General features: G+C 35.8%; 2 protein-coding genes across 4 annotated transcripts in view; one reads left to right on the top strand and one right to left on the bottom strand.

Annotated features, from left to right (window-relative positions):
* LOC106154273 (dynein axonemal heavy chain 6) overlaps positions 1–23,974 on the top strand; it is a 66,879-nt gene that overhangs the window by 34,536 nt on the left and 8,369 nt on the right. Inside the window, exons 42-64 of the mRNA XM_087004401.1 lie at positions 43–192; positions 441–629; positions 1,121–1,376; positions 1,666–1,849; positions 1,997–2,232; positions 2,575–2,853; positions 3,301–3,477; positions 4,052–4,236; positions 4,627–4,755; positions 5,158–5,246; positions 5,542–5,761; positions 6,033–6,203; positions 6,585–6,710; positions 6,934–7,188; positions 7,508–7,639; positions 7,974–8,069; positions 10,873–11,013; positions 11,404–11,619; positions 11,929–12,047; positions 12,264–12,375; positions 21,964–22,085; positions 22,462–22,591; positions 23,458–23,572. Coding sequence (XP_086860527.1) covers positions 43–192; positions 441–629; positions 1,121–1,376; positions 1,666–1,849; positions 1,997–2,232; positions 2,575–2,853; positions 3,301–3,477; positions 4,052–4,236; positions 4,627–4,755; positions 5,158–5,246; positions 5,542–5,761; positions 6,033–6,203; positions 6,585–6,710; positions 6,934–7,188; positions 7,508–7,639; positions 7,974–8,069; positions 10,873–11,013; positions 11,404–11,619; positions 11,929–12,047; positions 12,264–12,375; positions 21,964–22,085; positions 22,462–22,591; positions 23,458–23,572 — 3,829 coding nt within the window. The remainder of the gene's footprint in view (positions 1–42; positions 193–440; positions 630–1,120; positions 1,377–1,665; positions 1,850–1,996; positions 2,233–2,574; positions 2,854–3,300; positions 3,478–4,051; positions 4,237–4,626; positions 4,756–5,157; positions 5,247–5,541; positions 5,762–6,032; positions 6,204–6,584; positions 6,711–6,933; positions 7,189–7,507; positions 7,640–7,973; positions 8,070–10,872; positions 11,014–11,403; positions 11,620–11,928; positions 12,048–12,263; positions 12,376–21,963; positions 22,086–22,461; positions 22,592–23,457; positions 23,573–23,974) is intronic.
* LOC106154279 (G protein-coupled receptor 12) lies at positions 14,896–22,650 on the bottom strand. Of its 3 annotated transcripts, none has more exons than XM_013528589.2 (3): positions 22,503–22,650; positions 16,128–16,978; positions 14,896–15,491 (listed from the first exon to the last, which is right to left on the bottom strand). In XM_013528589.2, exons 2-3 carry the CDS (start codon positions 16,864–16,866, stop codon positions 15,094–15,096), a joined length of 1,137 nt encoding a protein of 378 aa, XP_013384043.2. In that variant the 5' UTR covers positions 16,867–16,978; positions 22,503–22,650; the 3' UTR covers positions 14,896–15,093. The 3 variants fall into 3 exon arrangements, with proteins under 3 accessions (XP_013384043.2, XP_086859204.1, XP_013384042.2); XM_087003078.1 differs by lacking the exon at positions 22,503–22,650 and adding an exon at positions 19,608–19,699; XM_013528588.2 differs by lacking the exon at positions 22,503–22,650 and adding an exon at positions 17,266–17,536.

Below are 23,974 nucleotides of genomic sequence, written 5' to 3'. Positions count from 1 at the left end.
ATTATTAAAAGTAAGGTCATTAAGTATCTTTCTATCTTCCAGACTGCCAGTACCAACCCCTCCAGTCCTGGTCCTATCAGTGAAGTAGGGGAGACAGATGGCCAGACGGTGGCAGGAGACGCTGCTGACCACCCCCCTGACCACGAGACCATGCATGAGGGGGAGATGATACCTGTGGACTGGAAGTGGCTGGTAAGATGAACTCTCTCTCTCTCTCTCTCCATTCTTTTCTCTCTCTCTCCCTCTCAATTCCATGGTACATAATCATGGATGTGGTGCAATGTCATGCTGCACACCAGTCTTCTCTAAAAAAACAAATTTTGTTAAAACTGGAAAAAAACTTATTGAAAAAATTTAAGTAATATTCTCCTCTCTTTTTTTACAGCTGTACATATCTTTTCAATTAATATTAATCTGTCATATTTCCATGCCCACCGTAGGTTCTAGACGGCCCAGTGGATACCATCTGGGTAGAGAATCTGAACACAGTGCTGGATGACAGTAAGATTCTCTGTCTGGCCAATGGGGAAAGGATTAGCCTTGGCTTTGGCATGAGACTCATGTTTGAGGTGGATAACTTATCACAGGCCAGTCCAGCCACCATCAGTAGATGTGCTATGGTCTATATGGTGAGTACTGAGACAAGGTACTCCTAGTATATATATTTATTATATAAATTACTAATATTGTTTTGGTCCTGCCATCATCAGTGAGTGTGAAAAGTAAGTACTGACAGAGACAATATTTAGGTATTATACAGTTATAATAATTTAGTCAGTTATGACCTACATGCCACCATCAATATTTGTGCCATGGTCTATTTGGTAAGTAGGAAGACAAAGTAAAATATATTTGTTATATATTTAGTAATATTGTTTTGGTTCTTTCATCATCAGTGTATGTGTAGTAATTCATATGGTATGCACTTATTCTAACTAATTTTATGTAAACTTAATTTTGTACAGTAAACAATTGATTTTTTTTTCTGTCACTGTCCTCCCCTGTAAAAAAAAACAAATAAAGAAAAAAAGCAAGCAAGAAAGAAAGAAAAAAATGAATAGAAAAAAATTTTAAAAAAAGATAAAAAAAACTATGCCTTTATTTTGTCATTCTACTCTAGGACCCGGTTGACCTTGGCTGGAAGCCATACGTGAAGACCTGGCTACAGAGACTGCCCAAGGAGATCCCTGAGAGCGGCAAACACCATCTCCAGGCTCTGTTTGACCACACGGTGGAGAAGGGACTGGAGTTCATGCTTCAGCACCAGAAGTTCCAATCCGTCCCTGTCCCCGCTATGTCCATGGTGAACTGTCTGTGTAGTATTCTCTTGTCCTTCTTTGATTTTATGAGCAAAAATGGAGGTTTTGGAGATCCAGGTATGTTAGACAAGACTCAGTAATGGGAAATATTTCGTAATATAAGAAATGATTTGGATATGACTCACAATTTGTGTTATTGATGTTGCGTTTTTACATTTTTGTGCATATCACTTATTTTGTGAATATCCCTGTATGTTATGTTGGGTTAAAATTTTTTAAAAATATAAATCAATGTGCAGTTTGTAAAGAATCCAATTGTTTTTTGAAATTGTTAAAACAATCTTTTTCCACATTGCATTTTTTAATAAAGTCATAAATAAGTTTTCTTATATTGTAATCTATGTAGATAAAGAGGTAGGGCGTCCCTCCAGTGCAGACAGCCATACTTCCAGCCAATCACGAAGTTCTTCTAGGACCGATGTCAGCGGAACCAAGAAGATGAAAAAGAGAAGCAGGAGACAAGCTAAAATTAAAGAAGAATTGCAGAAAATTGAAGACAGAGCATCTGCCAAAAAGGACCAACCTCACAAGTAAATTAATTAACTGGATTTTTATTTAAAAAATTATTCAAACAATTATCTCAGACTGATTTGATTTATACACAATTTGGTCTTTGCATCCATATTTAATTTAATTTCCATTTCTTAATAAACGGCCAGTTTTATTTCATTGTTTAGGGATCAAAAACAATATTACATGCAGAAAAACCCAGGAAAATTCACAATCTTCCTTGGCAAACTGTTTGCCTTTGCCTTCACCTGGGCGTTTGGTGGAAGTCTGCAGAGGTTTGATGAGATGGATGATGACATCGCTGTGACTAAGAAGGAAGGAGACAAGGACAAGCCTGATATCAATATTTGTTATGAATTTGATGGGTTTGTCAGGGATCTTTTGGAGGTCGAGCCACCTCTAGGTAAGTATTAATATTTTAATGTTAATGTTAACGTGTGAACGTGTGATGTTATAAATGATGACAGTGAAAAAACTTGGAAAATGAGAGAAACCTTTTTCAATGAGAAAGAATTTTGAATATTCCATTTGTATTGTTGTTTTTTCTCAGTTTAAAAAGTACAGTAGTGAAAAAGTTCATTTTTTTAGTAATAATTCAAAAAGTGCAGAATTTGAAGAATATTTGAGAAAAACTATAAAATGACTAATTTATGAAAATAATCTATATCTAACAGACTTAAGTATTAATTCAAATATTTTGTACTTGACAATGAATACCTCAATTACAACTGTATATCTTTCCCAGGCGTGCGTCTCCCATCTGGCCACAAGACCATGTTCAGTTATTTCCTGGACATGGAGTCTGGAAACTTCGTCCCCTGGGATGTGCTGGTACCCAAGACAAACTCCCTGATCGAGAAAGGCGCAGTGATTACAATAGGGGACACCATGGGTTTGTCCACGGGGCACGCCAAACCAGGAGAGGGTCGTCTGGAGAATGAGATTGTCACCACAGTGGACACTGTGAGATATTCCTTCCTGACAGGACTGTTGTTGTTGAATGGTCACCCAGTACTGCTCACAGGTGAGAAATTATATAGGCACATGAACAATATAAAATTTGTATTTATACTGTCATCACTATATGATCCTTGACTAATGACTGATTTACAGGTGAAAATAAAGTTGTACTGGTGTCACAAATGTGGTTCTAAGGCTGCCTTTGTAACCATAACTCTAATTCCAATGTTTTAATGTCTCTCTTGCTCTTTATTGAATTATACTTGTATTTGCCATTGGTAAGGACTGACACTTTTGGACATATAGAATTACCTGCATCTCTTATTGCTGCAAGGACACTTTCCTAGATTTTTTGTCGTAAACACAATAAAAGAAAAAAAAACATTTTACTAATTATTCTCAAGCCAGGCAGACTTTGAATACAACAAATGGTTTAAGAAAATAACTTGCTGTTTGAAGTTAAATGCTCATCTTTACAAATAACTTTTTTGATTATGTGTCGTCTTTACAGGTGAATCTGGTGTAGGCAAGTCTGCCATCATTAAACACATGTTGAAGGAAATGTCCAAGGACAATGGGACAACTACCAAAAATGGAACCATTTTAGGAAATGTGTTGAATTTCTCAGACAAAAACCAGTCACTGTTAGAAAACATCAGCAGCTTGACAAAGTTTGCCATGGAGGAAGGTAAGACACTTTGAAAGTTTCTGTAGACTGTTTCTAAAGACCGGTTCTCTTACGCATTTATTCATTTCTTAAATTTTTTGAGATGGATATACTGGGTATTGACCCATTCTTATTATAATAATTATAATAAAAATAACAAAGATAATAATAATGATACTGATATTAAAAGTAATTATGATAATAGTTATAATAATTATTATGAATATTATTTATTCATCTAATATAAATATGTAGAATATACATCAGAATTTGGAATGTGTTCAAGCTTTTTAAAGTGATATAAAAGTGAAATAATAATAGTTATATAATAAAAGTTGTAATGATCATAATAAAATCATCAAGTTTGAGATGTGAAAGTGAAACAGTTAATAACATAGTTTTTAAAAAAGATAATGAGAATTGAAATTAAGAGTTAAAATGAGACACAGCTGAAGGATATTTTTTTAAAACCTCTTACTGCCTTTTAAAGTCAAAAGTCTCTCATGATTTGGTAGAAACGTGAACAAGCTAAATGTCGAATCACAAAAGCATCTCATGTGCAAAGAAGTAATTATGTGTTCTCACTTGATTTCAGACATAGACACAGAGAAGAATCTAGATCTCCTGATGGGGACCAACAAACCCAAGCAGAACACAGGTATCTCCACCAGTCTGCTACAGTTTAGCGCACAGACGACTTCCGCCAGGACCCAGCTCTCCATCATACACAGGCTGATCAAGAAGGGCAAAGATACACTGGGAGGACCCAAGGGGAAAAAGGTTTGGGAGAGTTTCTCATAGTCTGATAGATTGGAATTGGACAGTGTGATTATTTCTTATATGGAAAAAAGAAAAAAATTTACTGAATTTGATTAATTTTACATGTCCAGTAGGTAACAGGTTATAACTACACTTATGTCATTATAACTTTGACATTATAAACTATGTAACATGCTCTTTTATGGTGGCACAACTAGTATTTGATAATGGCAAACACATGATAATCATAATCGTGATTGAGGAGGTAAACTTGAATCAGATATCACTGAATGTCAAAGTCTGTTGAGCAAGCACCATGGTGTAGTGATTTGAAAATCAAGAAGTTGGCATGATTCTCAGTGTATAAAGATATTTTTTTGATGTCCTGTTGATTTTTATCACACGTTCCAGGTATTGGTGTTTGTTGATGACTTCAACATGCCAGCCCCTGAGGAATATGGAGCTCAGCCTCCACTGGAACTTCTCAGACAGTTTCTGGATCTGGGCGGATTCTTTGACACTAGGAGAATGTTGTGGAAGGTATGACTTTATCCATGTATAACGATTTGAATCTCATAAAAAGGTTCCTATTGAGAGGTAAAAAAAAGTTTAATTAGATTAATTTAATTAGAATTACTAAACATGTCACTGATGTCAGATATAATTCATAAAGATATTAAAGAAAATGCCAGATGCCTGTTTATTTCAGGTGCCTGTTTTGTTAGCATTATATTAACAATAACATGTAAAAAATGGTTTGATTTCAGACAACTGTAATTATACCCACACAAAAATCAGCAATTTTTTATTAATATTTTTCATTAACTACCTTTTGACTTATTTGTTATAACATCATGGTTAAAGATAAGTTTCTGTGGCAATATAGCAGGTGTCTTGATTGGGGTGTGTGTGATAAAATATTGAAATGAAGAAATATTTCAGGACATCATGGATGTGACCCTAGTGGGGGCATGTGGACCCGTGGGTGGAGGCAGAAACCCTGTCAGCCCCAGACTTCTCAAACACTTCTGGTAGGGAAATATCACAGCTTCAGTTTTCAGTTTTTGTTTTGCAAAGCCATACATCTGATTTACATAAAAATCAAGTGAAAAAGATTTTTCAGTGTCTCTTGTGTTAATATTGTAGAAAAAAGTCTAAAGAGACTTAACATCATGCTTTACAAACAAAAACATGTTAAGTCTGGTTAGAGTAGTTTTTTATTTTACCATACATGTTTTTGTCTTGACAAACCCGAGGTGCATGATTGAAATGCCCTCAGAAAGATTTAATTAATTGGTTGATTAATTTATTCATTTATCATTACAGTATGCTAGCAGTGCCCCAGCCCTCCACCCGGTCTCTTCAGCATATCTACCAGGTCCAGCTGGGCAGGTACTTCCAAGATGGCGACTTCATGCCGGAGGTGAAAGAGTCGCTGTTCTCTCTGGTGTCAGCTAGTATAGCAATGTACTACAAGATGTGTATGAATATGCTGCCTACTCCGGCCAAGTCACATTACACTTTTAATATCAGGGATCTCACAGATGTAAGTATTGGGGATTAAAGGGGTTTGATTGTGTACAGGAGAATAACTGAAACTTTGATGAGTAATGTGCATGAGTTGCTTTGTCAGTTTATGTATTTCCAAATACTCGAGGCGTATCTTAATTTTGCTCTGTAGAAGCCTTAGAGCAAAAGATAAGCCTAAAATAGTTATATTAGTGTGATATATCCCTGTCCTCTAGGTAATCACGGGTCTGTTACAAGCACACCAGCAGGTGATAGTAATATAAGTGTGATATTTCCCTGTCCTCTAGGTAATCACGGGTCTGTTACAAGCACACCAGCAGGTGATAGTCAACAAGGAGAACTGTGCCCAGTTGTTCTCACACGAGGCCACCAGGGTGTTCCACGACAGGCTAGTAGACAGTGCAGACAGGGCGGCCTTCTTCAGCTTCCTGTCTGAAACACTGCATGATTACTTCAAGGTGAGAGAGCAGATGATATGACACAATGGCTGACAACAACTTAGATTATTAGGTAACGGTATTCGTATAATTAGAGGCGATGTTTTTAATATAGTGTATTTATTTATTTATTTATTTATTTATTTATTTATTTATTTTTTAATTTATTTATTTCAAAGAAATATACATAAAACACACATAAAGAAAAACTTAGATTAAAGGCACAGATTGAGCTTGTGTTACAATATTTGTAATTAGCAGTTTATGCATTATTTTAAAATTACATATATAACTGGAAAATATTCACAATTAAATCTAATTAATTGTATGTTTTGGTGAAAGATATGAGTTTTTATTTTTTATAACTGTTATTTTATGACTTTGTTGTTATTGTTGTTATAGGACACAGAGTTGTTACTACAGCAGTTGGAGAAGGACCAGGAGGCCGTCGACCAGGTCAGGGAGATTGTGGAGCAGGAAGAGAGCGTCATGAAGAAAGAGACGCAGATTGTGCAGGATTACGCTGATGTAAGAGAGCTTGTTATGTTCATATGAGGAGGAAATATTTAGCTCTGTGTGTTGCTTGAATCATAAAAATAGTGATTCAAAACTCCATAGCAGGAGTACTTAGAGTATCTGAAGCAAAGAATTTAGGAAAGCAAGTCAGTGGTCCATTAAATCATTTACATGTATAATTGTCTTGTCAAATAACTAGCATGTTCTCTTAAACCACAGTCTTTTTTCTCTTTAGGAATGTCAGCAAGACCTGAACTCTGTAATCCCGGCCCTGCAGACAGCCATCGGCTCCCTGGACTCCTTGGACAAATCAGACGTTGCTGAGATCCGTGTGTACACCAACCCTCCCGAGCTGGTCATGACTGTCATGGCGTCCGTGTGCGTGTTACTGCAGCAGAAACCAGACTGGGCCACAGCTAAACAGGTGCTTGGGGATGCGGGATTTCTCAAGAGGCTGGTCCAGTTTGATAAGAATAATCTACCTGATAAGGTATATTATGATATTTTACTCCTTTTTATGTGGGATTTTTATCTGTTACAAAGAACATTGTTTTTAAGATGAAAAATGTAATCCTTTTATATTAGATTCTTGTGATGGTTTTATTAGTAAGTGGCTTGTATTTGGGAATTTTAATTTGGTAATTAATACCTGTTAAAGATATTGTGCAACATTTCACTTGTTCTTTATTTGCATTTTTTAAAAAAATTCTTTCGACATTTAATTGACAGCAGTGATTTAAGCCAAAACAGGAAAAATGAAAATATAAACTTGTTATTTATCTGTTTTCACACAACACTATATATTGTAGGTTTATAACAAACTAAAGAAGTACACAAAGCATGCAGACTTCACCCCAGACAAGGTGGGCACAGTGTCAGTGGCCTGTAAATCCATGTGTGAGTGGGTGCTGGCCCTGGAGAGGTATAATGAAGTGTATAAGGTGAGGTCAACAGGTGCTTCCAGGTCTATAGATTTGATGTTGATATATCATCTGAAATATCTTCTCATTCGGGCGTGTTTTGAAAAAACTGACAGAGAAATACATGAGGTTGTGTTAATAGAGTTGATGTGTTTTTAAATTCTGGAAAACTTCTGTTTCTTCTGCTGTTGCTATTAATAGAAATTTGATTAAACAACCATGAATAATAAGCCAGAATTTCTGTTTTCTTCAGAAGAAGGAAGTGAGTGGCAATCATGTGCCTGGTGGTGTTATCGGTACAAGTGGTCTTTTTCTTAATTTCTCTGTTTTTATATATTTTTTCCTCGTGTTTCAGATGGTTAAACCTAAGCAGAGGAGGGTAGAAGAGGCCAAAGAAGCACTGCATCTGGCACAGAAGAATTTAGCACAGAAACAGTCTAGCTTATCAAAAGTAAGAAATTGTTTGACTCATAGGAGTGAGTGCTTTTAGCAAAAGATAGAAGTAGAGTTATATCAAAGGTCCTTAAATTTAGAGAAATATATTAAATCATAAATTTATGGTGAGTATTGCCTAGAATAACTGAAATGATGAATAGTATACGTCAAAGTCCTGCAAAGCAGTTCAATACTATACGAAGAAAACAAATCTTCAAATCTTCAACCATGAAGAAAAAATATTATGACTGTGCAGGGTGCTGATGTCTGTATCCACTTTGTTGATTGATGTCTCGCACATTTTTCTGTTCTCATTCCCCAGTTTTAAATATATTTAAATTTATATCCATCACTTTCTTCATTCATCTTGATAACCTCTGTAACTGATCAGTTTACTGTCATTTAGTTTTTAAACTTATTTCTCATGTTTCAAACTCTCCACTCCTTGTTACCACACAATAACTAGAGGATCAGAGAGGCGATACCGCCTCCGAATATTGTACCACCAGCTGGAGCAAGCGCATTCATATAGACCCCCACATACACAAAATAAGGGACACAGCCACCAGTTTTGTGCTTGACAAGCTGTAAAAATGCAATCAACAAGAATTTTTAAACTATTGCAAAAAATATATATGGTACAATCAAATTTAAGTTCTTCGTAAGGTAGGTCAAGGGTCAATTTCAAGGTCACAGTAAATTGCCAGTATATGACTTCCTATTCAAGTTCAAGAGTAACTATGGACCTATCTCTGTCAAGTTTGAAGTTAAAAGAGAAAGAAATTAGCAGAGTTCAGTTCATGATAAAAAGTAGGTCAAAGGTCAATTTCAAGGTCACATTTAGATTGCCAGTATATGACTTCCTATTCAAGTTCAATAGTAACTATGGACCTATCTCTGCCAGTTTTGGAGATAAAAGGGAAGCAAAATTTGCAAAGTTCAGTTTATGGTGAAAAGTAGGACAAAGGTCAATTTTAATGTCACATTTATAATGCCAGTATATGACTTCCTATTCAAGTTCAATAGTAACTACGGACCTATCTCAGCCAGTTTTGGAGATAAAAGGAAAGCAAAATTTGCAAAATTCAGTTTATGGTGTAAAGTAGGTCAAAGGTCAATTTTAAGGTCACATTTGGATTGCCAGTATATGACTTCCTTTTCAAGTTCAATAGTAACTATGGACCTATCTCTGCCAGTTTTGGAGATAAAAGGAAAGCAAAATTTGCAAAATTCAGTTCATGGTGAAAAGTAGGTTAAAGGTCAATTTCAAGGTCACATTTAGATTGCCAGTATATGACTTCCCATTCAAGTTCAATAGTAACTATGGACCTATCTCTGCCAGTTTTGGAGATAAAAGGGAAGCAAAATTTGCAAAGTTCAGTTTATGGTGAAAAGTAGGTCAAAGGTCAATTTTGAGGTCACATTTAGATTGCCAGTATATGACTTCCTATTCAAGTTCATTAGTAACTACGGACCTATCTCAGCCAGTTTTGGAGATAAAAGGAAAGCAAAATTTGCAAAATTCAGTTCATGGTGTAAAGTAGGTCAAAGGTCAATTTTAAGGTCACATTTAGATTGCCAGTATATGACTTTCTATTCAAGTTCAATAGTAACTATGGACCTATATCTGCCAGTTTTGGAGATAAAAGGGAAGCAAAATTTGCAAAGTTCAGTTCATGGTGAAAAGTAGGTCAAAGGTCACTTTCAAGGTCATAGTAAGATTGCCAGTATATGACTTCCTATTCAACTTCAATAGTAACTATGGACCTATCTCTGCCAGTTTTGGAGAAATAAGGGACCAAATGTTATAATTTTGGAGTTACCATAATGTACTTAAATTTCGTACAGAAAAAATTAATTAAAATAAAGAAAATGTAATTTTGGTCAAAATTCTTGAAATAGGAGGTGCTCTGAAGTTTCAGAAGTTCAAATTTGATGAAATAATGTCATTTTTGAACACAAGTTGTCTGCTTTGCCAAGCCTTATGTTTTATTTTTCCAGAGTTCAAAATTTATTATCCATTACCGTACTGCACATTTTGCTTTTACCACCAATATGTACTTTTTGATACAGCGTAACTCGAAAACCGTATGGAATACAAAAAAACTGAGACCACCTTCAGTGTTGGGCTTTACATGCTCTACAAAATGCAAAAAAGAATGGGTCTCTAGCATTAACGGTTCCCGAATTAGAGACAGTTTTCAGTTTCGGTATCTTATGGCCGCTACTCCCGTGAAAATGCACCGATTGACCCCAAATTCATGGAGATGAAAGATGACCTGAAGGGTAACACCTTCCAATAATATTATTGGTTAAGTCTGTGTGGTGTCTGAATAACAGGGCAAAAAAATTTTTTTTCGTAAAAAATTTCATTTTTTTGAAAATTTTGGCCCATTTGACCTTGAAGTAAAGGTCAAAGGTCAAATCCAAGGGTATATTTGAAATCTACACATATGACTTTTGGAAAGCCGTCTATAGAAATTTTTCCCATAACTCCTTCTGTAGGGTAGATAATTAGCATTTAATTTTGCCATTTTTAGACAAGGGTGCATTGCAATGAGTGCCACACCTAGACCCCAATACCGACAAAGCCCAAATTTTATGTGGAACGAGTTGAGATTATAGGTGACCTAAATCCATGAGATGGGTACGGGGGCCCTTACCGTCTAGGAGGAGAAGCGGTAACGGTAGCCGTCCGGCGGAGCCGGCGGAACGATCCAGACGGGATCGAAACCATGTGTACCGCCAGCGCTAACGCTGGTGGTACAATAATGCTATGATTACGAAAAATATCTTATAAAATTACATTATTTGCGTAGATTCAAGACCACCTAAAGCTCCTCCAGCAGCAGTACCAGGACAGCGTGAACCAGAGAGAGTCTCTGAAGGAGAGGAAGAAGACCACAGCTCTCAGGATACAGAGGGCTTCTGTGCTCATCTCCGCTCTGGCAGACGAGAAGGTAAAAACACTGTGACAGCATCTTAAACTTTGTTATAACTCATAATGCTAACACAATACTGTTACCCTTCAAAACATTTTTATATTGTCTTAAACTTTGTTATAACTGGAGAAGCTCAGTAAAAGAAGTAGATCTATGCATGATTAAATATGCTATATAAGGCAATTACTTTTCTCTGACTTTTTAGTTAGGATAGGATAATTTATCTATATGTGCACACTCTTCAATGGTTCCAGAATTGAGACTGTTAGGTAATTGTTGGGGTTACATAGGAAACTTCTCCAGATATAGTTTCAGAATGACAATCTACTTAGTACCCAGTGTGTTATTATCATTACATTTTTTCTTTTCTTGTTTTTTGGTCATGGATGATAACATTTTCTGTTCCAGGTGAGGTGGGCGGAGTCAGTGAAGGTCCTGGATTTCAAACTCCAGGGTCTGGTAGGTGACACCCTGGTATCCGCGGCTGCCGTGGCGTACCTGGGGGCCTTCACAGCCAAATACAGGAGGGAGCTGATACTGAAATGGGAGGAACGATGCAGGGCGGCAGAAATACCTATTTCTGAGGAATATGAGCTGGTCAAGATTATTGCTGATGCCAACCAGGTTTGTTTGCACATAAAAATGGTGTTACTTTTTTTTTTCGTTTTTTAAATTATGCTATAAATATAAATGACATTGTGGGAAGTCCACCTGTTAGCTTTTTATTTATTTTATGATATTAATTTTTATTATAATTTCTGTTGAATGATAATTGTAATTCAGATTACTTTGAAATCAAAAAGGCCTTCGCAGTTCAAGAAGAAGTGTATGCTGGACATAGAACAAAATGTTGAAAAATTAGTCACACTTGTCTCCAGGCATTTATAAATAAATGGTTTAACTGTAATGGTTGATTTTACTATTGATATTCAGGTCCTTCAGTGGCAAAATGAAGGTCTCCCAACAGACACATTGTCCACAGAGAATGCCATCTTTGTGAAGAAGGGGAGAAAGTGGCCTCTGCTCATTGACCCCCAGGGGCAGGCTAGCAAGTGAGTTAACTTCATGTCTTAATTACAAGGTGAAATGGTGAAGTTAAAGAAATACTGTGAAAATATTTGACTTTGATTCTTTACTTCAGAAGAATTTTGACTGATGAAAGATATTCATTTATATTGAGATATCCTTGGGAAATAAGTTATAAAACTATTTATTAATTAAGTACTCCCTCAAGATCTTGCTTTTTTTAACAAACTTTGTAATTCCAGGTGGATTGCTGAGATGGAGGGCACTAAACTGAAGATAGTCCAGGCTTCGGACCCTAACTACATGAGGACCATGGAGAGAGCCATTAGAGTGGGAGAGCCTGTCCTGTTACAGGTAAGAGATATCATAGTGGGAGAACCTGTCCTGTTACAGGTAAGAGATATCAGAGCGGGAGAACCTGTCCTGTTACAGGTAAGAGATATCATAGTGGGAGAACCTGTCCTGTTACAGGTAAGAGATATCAGAGTGGGAGAACCTGTTTTGTTACAGGTAAGAGAGAGTGGGAGAACCTGTCCTGTTACAGGTAAGAGATATCAGAGTGGGAGAACCTGTCCTGTTACAGGTAAGAGAGAGAGTGGGAGAACCTGTCCTGTTACAGGTAAGAGATATCAGAGTGGGAGAACCTGTCCTGTTACAGGTAAGAGAGAGAGTAGGAGAACCTGTCCTGTTACAGGTAAGAGAGAGAGTGGGAGAACCTGTCCTGTGTGTGTGTGTGTGTGTGTGTGTGTGTGTGTGTGTGTGTGTGTGCACATGCATGTGTGCTTAACACTGGTTCTTGGAGTAAATGTGTACATACTTGGCTGTAGGTTCATTGATTTGATAGACTGGCTGATATGTTACAGCACGCATACAGACTATCATTTTGAAGTTATTTTTTCATAAATGGCTTGTACTTTAGACACTTGAATGAAGTGTATGTGGTTGCTCCTTGTTGTTGTTTCTTGTCTTTGAATAGGATGAACTTTACCATGCCAAAATGATGCTCTTTGTAGCATATTGTTAATGTGTGCTAGCTTATTTATTATGTACAACATACACAAAGTCAGTAGTATTATCAGCAATAGACTGTTTAACAAGTGTTTCACTTTATGTCCAGTTTTTCTATTTACCTGTTGGTAGTTGTCAACAGGAATGATAGTTTGCACTTTGTTTGACACTTCATATTGAACCTTCTGTTGAAAATCATCTAAAACCATCATTATCAGTCTTGTATTATGAAACTGTGGATTGATCTGCCATTTGATATGTTGTCTTCAATTGTTGCAGCTAGGCAAAATAATGGACACTTCATGAATTTTTAAGGCAGCCATAGAGAGTAAATCATGTCTAATTCATAAGCTGTCAATTTCTGGTTCTGGAAACCGCTGGTGGTTTTGTTTGTATCAAGGTGATCTCTGCAAACTCTGCAACTGTTATAACTTGATTGCATTTGGGTTAAATGTATCAATGGAAAATCTAACTGGGTTTTTCAAAATGAACAGCAGTCAATTTCACCTTGTTATATATTATTAACAAAATCGAGAACCCCTGCCTGCCCCTATCTTGATTTATTTTACTTGACCTGGGATTCTCAGACTAGATCTTAGAGCATAGCCACAGTTGCTAAATGTAATGTATTTTTATGAAATTATTTTATTTAAAAAAAAGGTTGCTTAGTTGTACCCTATAAGAAGGAACTATAGTTTTTCCTGTTCACAGTGAAAGTCAGTCGTAAATGTATCTGCAATCATGCAGATTTCACCAAGTAGAAATCTGTTCTCAGTACTACTGCTACTTAACTACTAATAGTAGTGCTCATTTAAGTTGCAAATATATAGATTAAATGTCCTCTTGCAATTCTGAAGAAATACACTTAAATTTTAAAAAATGTTTTCAAATTTAGTACTCACTGTATTTTGGAGAAAGTTTTATGGTTGTTTATAGGGTTTTGGGAATTTAATCTCTGCAGCATAAAGAAAACACTAGGAAAAGTGAAGACAGCTAGCAGCTAGCTGACCTTAAAAAAGGTTTTGAGTTCAAGCCATTCTTCGCTGTGTTTTGGCACTTTTACCCATTCACCCACAGTGTGATAGCTTATTCTTTATCTGTAAAAACTGACTATGATTTCCTATTATTAGTCACTCGGTGAATATCGTGTCATATGTTATCTTTTCTAAGTTGGTGGGCTTGAATTGGCTTGGCTGCCTCTCTGCCTATGGAGAAATACAGTTATTCTCCCTGATTTAACTGTTTTATCAATTAAATTCTATTTTTAACATGGAACAAGAAAACGCAACATGATCTATTTTGATTTCAATCCCAGACAATTACCAGTTTTAGGTGTAAAAAGATTCCCTTGTTGGAGATATTAGTTAATATTTTATAACCTTCTTTGTTTACATATAAAGGTGCAGTTCAAAATGCCTCTCATTAATTCTCTCAAGACTCAAGCCTTTCACTATTGATAATCAGCAACTAATAAAATATAGATATTATAAAGAAACTCCTTTGTTAGAAGATAAAAGCTTTCTTTTATCCAAAGTTATCAGAGCTTGATGAAAATTCAGCTTCCTGGTTAGATGAAAGCGTGCCAGACACTATCATTATACGGTAGTAGTGGTGATGGATAATTTTTGTCAAAAGGTATTATTTCAATGTATACATAATTCACGGACATATGTAAGATTCAACAAAGGAAATATGAAAGTTAACAAATTAACAGACAACACATCTGAATTAAGAAAAATCCTGTGCTAAAAAATTCTGTAGATTATATTAATTTCCCCTGTGAGCTTTGGTAAAGGAGTTGTAATACATTAAATAGTAAATAAAACAGTTTTTAGAAAAGAAATACAAGGAATAATCTGACTGTGCTGATGTTTTTGGGCATTCAAGTCATTATTATTGAGGAAAGCTATAAAATCTTTTAAATGCACAGATAAATTAGCTTATTAATTAACACATCAGAAACATCATATGTTTGGTAAAATGACAAAGTTTTGCCACAGAACATCCCATCAATTGCATGATGAATATATACGTAAAAATATATATAGTTTTCTGCAAATTCTGTCACACATTGGTTGCCACTGTGAAGCAGCTAATTGTTTTTGTCATGACATGCTCCTGTTTTCTCTGCATTGGCAAAGAGTTATTCTTATTGCCTTGTTTCCTAGTCATTGGCAGAGAATTGTTGTTGTTATGATTTGTCTGGTGTCGCGGACTTCTGCTGCTTGTTTGTGACATGGCTAACACACTGGTGGTGTCACTGCTACTAGTCCTGTGTTTTCTACATAAACAGCAACAGAAAGCTTTAAATTTGTCTCTGACTTCATTGATTTTGAATGCATATATCATAGGGTTGATGATGCTGTTACTGAAGGCAATGGGCGCGAGGTAAGCCAAGACTTGGCCTTCATTGACTCCTTCCATTATACTGCTGTCACTTATAACTACTATGATGTAAAAACCTGAAATAGATACAGAGACAGTTGACATTTTTTTTTTCAGTGAAATAAAGAACAAGGTTTACAAGCATTAGTTTCTGAATATTCTTTTTTTCAATTTAATTAAATTTTGCTGTGAATATGAAAAATAATCATTTCCTGCCCTGTGACTTTAAAATTCTGTATAGGTGAAGTTTATGATTGTAGTCATTAATATATAGAAATGTGGTTTGGGGGAAAATATAAAAAAATCCTTGCTTTAGTACAGAATGATCTTGAAATTATTTAGTTCCAAACTGTGAAGTAAATCTACTTTTTCCGTCCTCTTTTTGTTGTTTTCATCAGTTTCGTGCATTTTTACTTCTCATCAAAATGAAAATACTCAGCAGGCATAGATTTCTGATAAGTTAAGAGGGATATAACTTGTCTTCAAGAGTTTGATACAGGTTATTCAAAAAGTGAGTCAGAAAATCAAGAACAAGTAAAAATATCACTCAAGGCCCCACTGATGGTTTCTTCTGATAAAGAAAAAAGAAGCAAATAATCTTTCATTTTTAAGTAATTGCATCAGCTGCATTCAGTTTTGTTAAGTAATCAATGGGTAGAGCATGGATTCTCTAAATAATGATCCCCTGTAGATAAATATTACATGGAGCTTACCCAATGGTCCCCAGCACAGAAAATAAGCTCCAATAATGAGGCAGACGGTTTTAGTGGACTTCCATGTGGCTCTGTTAGGGTGTGATCCCCCTGTGTTCTGGGATGCTATCATCCTAGCATGTTTCATTGAAATGTGGATCAAATGTGTGTATAAAATGATCATCAAGACAAACGGGATGAAGAACATCGTTACAATAAGAATCATGTAGCCTTTTGTGAAAGCCCCAAAATAACTACAGGTGAATTCTCCGTGTGTGATGTTGCTCCACCCCATGAGAGGGAGAAGGCCCACAAGTAGAGATATAGCCCAGATGATGGCTAGGGCTATTTTTTCTCCCAACGATGAAACATGTTTTTCGTGAAGATAAGGATGAACAATCTTTAAATAACGGTCTAATGTGAGAGCTGCTAAAGTGAGAACTGATGTGATGTTCAGTGCATTCAGCATCCCAAATCTGAACAAGCATTCAGTTGCATGCTGAAATACTACCAGATTGTACAAGTTGTTGTAAATGACAAATATGGAAATTAGAGTGTCAGCAACCGCCATGTTTGTTATGAAATAGCCCATCATGTCATGAAGTCGAGATGATTTTCTAAAGGTATCCAGTACAACACAGTTAAGCACCAGAGAACATATTCCTAATCCAAAGGCAAATCCATATATGATAAGATCTATCATGGTCACCTTGGTCCCGTCTAAGGAGACATACAGAGAGGGAAATATCATCGATGACATTGTTCAAGTTGTGTATGTACCACAGTAGACTCAGTGTGTCAATTGTTGTTCACATCTTGCAGCTACTGGATGAAGCTGTCAGTATTTCAAAATATCCTCTGTATCCACGTCTCTGAAAATATTACAAATATATTATTTTATAACCATAACCAGAACATAGTTTTAATGGTCGCATTTCTTTTACTAAGGCTGTTACCCATACTAGAGCCAAAAAACTGTTAGATGCTTCTTCAAATTTGATCAAATAAAACAAATAAACATGATGCTCAGATTATATTCTGTGCCAGAGAAACATCCCATTTAGAGCTTTGAGCCAAAAACTAAGATCCTACCAAGCATTAACTGAATCAACTCCAGCTGACGCTCTAACTTGTGAATTGAGCTGTAATTGATACAAACCTAATTGGATTTTAAAAATATTCTTGATAAGATTGCATCTTTTGTGTAAGTTGCACCCATTCATAAAATGCTTAAATAGCCATTACTGTAGGGATATCCAACGACCCTTCAGTAGCAGTTATTGTGTGAAGTAAAGCATTTAAGACGTGCAATTGTATTTTATACGGATCACTACCTCTTCCAAGAATGTAATCTGAAACATTGTCATCTCTGCGCTGTGTCTTTTTTGGTATCAAGTTAATATTCACAGAAACTATTCACAGTGAAAGTTGTATTTGCAATCTTTAAACTTTGGTGTTTTTGTCCTAAGATCTTGTTTTATAAATGACAGGTAGTTTACACTCATTCTCAGTCCATCTGTTCAATAAATTTATCTTTTTTTGAACTCGCATGGCGTGAAAGGACTACCAAAGATAAGCAGTACAGTTGAAGTAGCAGTACAGTATAGTAGAATTACGTAAAGAAGGGAGCATTGTTACATGAAATCTTTTTTTTTTTTTTTTTAGCTATGGGGCTACTAGAAACAGGTTTCTATTAAATCCAGTGCCTGCATAACCTCTCTAAACTGTTGGAAGAAATGTGTGACTAAGAAGAGAAGAATTTTTATCATACAATACAAAATGACATAGAAACTTTCAGATCGGGGTTAACGGCAGTGTCTGAAAAGAACCGAAACTAAAGATTATTTCTGTTGGTACATTTATCACCATGACAAATAATGGGAATAATGTAATTCAAGTCAGGATGCCCATGCAAAAAAAAAAAAAAAAAAAAAAAAAAAAAAAAATAGAGGAAAATTGTGCAGGAAAATTGTTTGGATGTGATGCTTTGAATGAATTCAAATTAACAAAGTGTGGTTGACATTGGACTAAAGTGACAAGTACTGAAGGCACGTACCATGGGGTGATTTTTTAATATTTTCTATCCTGTGACTTTAGGTACCTCCTCTGCAAACACGGATTTTAAATATCTTATTTGGTAATAGTCCTGAAATTTTAATTAGTTTATTTTCTTTTTCAGAATGGTTTAAATTTCTAAAAAAAAAAAAAAGGGGGGGGGGGGGTATTCTGCCTGTTTTCTGCCTGAACGTAAATGAATCAATTGTGGGTCAAGTTTTAGAACTGGTGTATATCATCTTCCCTTTTAAAGTGTTTTTTAAGTTGTCCTTGTTTGGAGCTGTGGGAAATCTTCAGCGTGTTGAAGAACAAACACCCATCTTTTATGGTTTTATGACTTTTCTATGGATTTTTCAACTCTGCTCTCAAGCTGTATCTATTCCTAAATGGTAATTTCTGTGAAAAAATAATCCCGTTTGACGCATTTTCCCAATAATGCTTTCATAGATGAGTGAGTCAGAAAATTGAAATCCCTATTTGTCAATATGGCAGGCTTGACTCCTGGAAAGTCACTCAGAAAATTATCTTGGAATTTTTAGGGCATTATTTTATCTTTTTTCTGCTTCATTAAGTGTGTCCTCTTTTGTGAATTCAAATATTTTTACTGTGAAAAGAATATATTGCTTGGATTAATAATTCAGAGTGCGAGATATGAGTGTAATGAGTCTAGGAGTGATAGAGAACAGACTAGACAGACTTATATCTTAATCTTGGATGGTTCCGGTGGAGAGTGTGTAATTTCGTAGCGGGAAATGTGGTTAATGGAGTTACGCTGAGGAACGTCCCCTGCAAACAGATATAGACCTTGTAGTTTGATAACAGTACGTGTACAGTCCAGGGAATATCAAAGTGGAAAAGCAAAGTCATGTAGCTTCCCTTATCACTTATTTGAATACTCTTGTTAGTTTTGCTTTTTTTGTGTTAAAAAATAAAGACATGGGACAACTTTCAAGGAAAACTGTTTCCTGGACCACATGAAAATGGTTCATTACTTTCACCAAGAAGCTATGTTTTGATGTTTGTCAAATTTGAAAAATGAAAATATTTAGTTTATGTTTATGTGGAATATTATAAAGTGATCCAATATGTATATTTTTTTACCTAGCAACAAGACAATGTATAACCTATCCCAGTAGAAGATTTTAATTTTAACTGCAAAGAGAAAAAAACAAATCCAGGATTCTATAGATTTTACAGATTTGCAACTCAGTGGCATGCCACAAAAAAGTACCTCTTCTCCAAATTAAAAAAAAATATTTTATGCATCCTTCTGATCATATTTAATAATTAAGATTTAGTTTAAATAAAAAAAACAAAACAAAAATGCTCCTGATAAACAGTCAGTATCTGCACACCATTGCCATTATTTCTCCACCCAGTATTTACTTTGACATACAACGACCACAAATTTCCTCAATTAAACAAGTTTTACATGTGCATACTTACCAAAAAATCTTAAATTCCACTCATCTCCTGTAAAAATCCAGTCAATTCCTGAGTCCCAAGTTTCACTGATTTAATTAACCTAAATTTTGGTGTTTAACCACTGCGTAGCTTGTTCTCCTGTCTACCAGCACACACACACACATAGTGGAGTGAACAGTGGAGTTGGAGTTGGGTAATCTAGTGATGCGTGGAGATTATGTGTGTTTATCCATTCCCATGCAATGTCCAATCAATACACGCACACACGCCTATGTTAACTGGGGGAATCAATAGCAACGAGAGAGGCTGAGATGAAGTGAGCTCTCTGAAGTTGTTTTTTTCTTCTTTTTTAGGCTACGGATCAGAATATCTGATTTTTGTTCTTAGTCATGCATTTTTTATGTATAGCCCTGGTAGGAAAATGTTGTGATATCTGGTTATTTCAAGGCCATCAGTGACGATATTTTAAAAAAGTACAAAAACTACATTCAGCTTGTCTTATCAGTTAAGTTTTGATAATTGATAAATGGTTTTTAGTTCTATAAATCATTTACTAATTCTGTCCTATGAAAAATGGCATATTTGTGATATTTTATGTGTATTTCTTTTGGAAACCCTAATGACTTGCAATAACGGATAAATGATAGTTCAATTATTATCATTTATCACTCATATTTTCTCTCACTCACTGTTGTGCTCAGGCACAAGTCTGGAATCCCTGGCAATTATTAATTTGAGAGGGAAAGGGAAGGGGAGACCACAGGGGCAAGGGAGGGGAGACCACAGGGGCAGGGGAGGAGAGACCACAGGGGCAGGGGGGAGACCACAGGGGCAGGGGGGAGACCACAGGGGCAGGGGGGAGACCACAGGGACAAGGGAGGGGAGACCACAGGGGCAGGGGAGGGGAGACCACAGGGGCAGGGGGGGGAGACCACAGGGGCAGGGGGGGGAGACCACAGGGGCAGGGGAGGGGAGACCACAGGGGCAAGGGAGGGGAGACCACAGGGGCAGGGTTACTTCAACTTTAGTCTTAAAATAATATATCATGTGTGGCTCATCAATTCAGACATGCATGGCCAAACATTTTTAATCCTTCAGACCTGGAATTGGCAAAGCTTGGGGAGGGAAATATTCTTAGAAATTGATGTTATGTTTAGGTCAAATAATGTGGTTTTCTGCTTATTGGCAGCCAGATAATTCCCAGGATGCTAAGATATGCCTTGTAGTTTTTTGCTGGTTATTAATCTAATGTGATTTCACTGGAGCCAAACTTTGTATCCTACATCATTTGACTTTCAAAATTCAATAATTGGGTGTGATCCTGGCTCTGCCTTTAAGGGTGGCTTTGACTGCTTCTGACAAAATTGTCTATTTGGATTAAATGATGGTATGGATACTTACATGTATATACCCAATAGTTCCTAACATTGTGCATTGGCAGAATTTGTATAATTATGGGAGCATAATGGGCAGCGCTTTTTTTTTCCTCGCAGGAAAAAATTCTACTTAAACTTCAATGTTAGATATTGCAGTAGGAGTTCTATAGTAACTGATGGCCTGTTTATTATCTTTAACTCTGAGATGTTTAGCATACATCTAGCAAAAGCACCTGTGTGTAAAATATATTTATTTTGAGCAACTAGAGCAACTTAGTTATCAGGCACTGTCGGGATTACAGTTAAAATAATTAGATCAGAAAGGTGAAATCCTAGCTGCTAAATCATCCATTTGAAAGTGTCTCCTCAGAATATCCTGCTTAATTTAGATGGCTTTCAAGAAGATAGTGCACTAAAGTCAGTCTCAATCTGTCCTGACCTCTTAAATATGTAGAAATATGATCCATTATCAATGGTCAGAGATGATGACATATCAGGACGTGGTATTGATGTTCTCAGGGAAGTGATAAATTTAAGATCCTAGATAACTGATAGTTTTGATCAACATTAGTAGTAGTTTATATAAAATTTAGCAATGATAGATTATGATTGAATAATTGGTTAACCATATTTTAACGAAACAATATTTTCTGAAGCAAACAAGAAGTTTTTTATACTAAAGAATATTATCAAAATTCTTATGATAATGTATTCAGCTTATTATGTTACATGTCAACATTATTGGCTGTCTGTGCTTCTTCTAATGCTTCCTATGTTTGTTTACATAGTGTAAGAAAGAAAAAGAAAATAAGTAAATAAATAATTTAATATGGTAGATACTTGTCTATCAGCAAATACTGGTTAAAAAGTATGATGGGCCTTTTTTGCATGTGTTGCTAATTGTATCATTGTGTGTGTGTGTGTGTATGTGTGTATGTGTGTTTGTGTGTATGTGTGTTTGTGTGTGAATTGATGTAATATTTTCCTCGTTAACATTCCAGGAGGTGACGGAAACCCTGGACCCCTCCCTGAAACCAATCCTCCTCCAGGAAACATTCACAAGAGGAGGACAACAGCTGATAAAACTGGGAGACACAGAGATTGAATACAACGAGAACTTTAGGTGAGTGCGCACTCTCTTTATAACATAGCTACCACTTCCATGAGGTGGCAGGAATCAAATAAAATTAATATTGTAGCATTATACCTTACATAATTTTTGAGAAAAGTCAACCAGTATTTCTGTTAAATGATAACATACAACGATATGAAGACCACTGGTTTGCCATTTATTTTACTATTCATTGATGTTAAACTTATTATCAATTTTCATGTTATTAACATTTGTAGCAAGTGGTGTTTTAAATGAATAGCTTCTAACTGCCTGAAGTCAATAAAATTTTCAAGAAAACTTAAGACCATTGTTAACAGCAGATATATAATACAAAGAACACAATTAATATTATCAGAAAACTCAAGATTTAAGTTGATAATTCCAGGCTATACATGACCACATCAATGGGCAACCCCCACTACCTACCTGCTGTCTGCATCCAGGTCACCATCATCAACTTCACGGTCACTTTTGACGGTCTCCAGGAACAGCTCCTGTCCATGGTGGTCAAACAGGTACAGAATGGAAACAAACAACTTTGTCAGACTGTCACTTGTTGGCTTTCACAGTGCTGTCCTTTGTACAAGCTTCAGTGACTGTCATTTACTGACCTTCAAGTGCCTTCCCTTGCACAAGCCCCATCTTTACCTTGTTTATTTTCCATTCATCCACCCTAGCTGTTTTATACTTAGTCTAATTACTTTCTGTGTGCCCTCTCTGGTATTAGAGCTTGTACCTCGTCAATAATCCATGAGGCAGACATGGGTAGGACTAATTGGAGGCCCTTGAGATAATTATTATGAGGAGGCAAGCAGTGTGCCATGGCTCATTTGTTAAAATCTGCTATAAATTGAATACAAGAATACAAGGGACAATTAAGGAGGAAGTAATGTATTTAACTTGACATAATTTTCTGTGATTCAAACTTTTGGTGGTGTGATGTAATATTGCTGCCTTAAGATTTAGGCTACTCTGATCTTAGTAACATAGCTCAGTGTTACTGTACAAGGGCATTGGGGGGGTTAGGAGGGCCCAGTTATGTATTGTGATTTTATAATGCAACATAAATATAAATCTTTTGAAATGAAAAAAAAAATCACAATTTACAAGGAAAGTGATCTTTTGATTATTCTTGAATGAAGCTGTTATATAATAATAATTCATTCAGCTTTAAGTGTTACAAATTAACATTGTTTGCTGTCTAAGCTACTTCTATCACAACTCTATTATGCTTACATCAAAAATATAAATAAATAAAGGATAAATTAAGGGATAAAATATCTATATAAGTATCTATACTCAGACTATTCTTTCAAAAACATGGAAACTTAAGATTGATAAACATTTGGCTATAACCTGTCACATTTGTCCCCCCTTTCAGGAACGTCCTCAGCTAGAGAGCCAGAGAAGTGAGCTACTGTCCAGTATCGCCCATGACTTGCAACTACTGAGAGACTTGGAGGATAAGTCCCTGAGTTTACTGCAGAAATCTCAAGGTACTGGCTTCTTTCAATGGGAGTTTGACAGGGGCTTGGTTTGTGATATTGAACTTTGCATATTTGAATTAGCATTATTATGCCTACATAGTTAGGTGCTGAGTTGAAAGATGATGTCACCAGTTTTTTTTTTCTATCACTGTTCCATGATGTATGATTTCACATAAAAATAAAAATAAAACAGCAAATTATGTTTTGAGAATCATCACATACAATATCCCACTCATCACATACAATATCCCTAACCAGCACTGTGTCATGATTAAGATTCACATCAGTTATTGATAAATTATCAATATTGATAAATGATATAAGGTAGGGGAATTTAGAATTATATCTTATAATAAACATGTTCATATAGATGACATTTTAAGACCTGGCAGATACTCTTTTTATTTTTTG

This window comes from Lingula anatina, chromosome 2 (genome assembly GCF_051362555.1).
Source record: "Lingula anatina isolate TDL-2025a chromosome 2, LinAna3.0, whole genome shotgun sequence".
Taxonomy (NCBI): domain Eukaryota; kingdom Metazoa; phylum Brachiopoda; class Lingulata; order Lingulida; family Lingulidae; genus Lingula; species Lingula anatina.
Note: the sequence above shows the minus strand (reverse complement) of the source record. Positions and strands in the feature narration are given on the sequence as shown.

Excerpts from the sequence above, each read along its gene's own strand:
- LOC106154279 (XM_013528589.2), bottom strand. The coding sequence starts at position 16,866 with ATGTCATCGATGATATTTCCCTCTCTGTATGTCTCCTTAGACGGGACC. Across the intron at positions 15,492-16,127 it reads TCTGTGCTGGGGACCATTGG|GTTTTTACATCATAGTAGTT; the intron begins GTAAGCTCCATG and ends TATCTATTTCAG.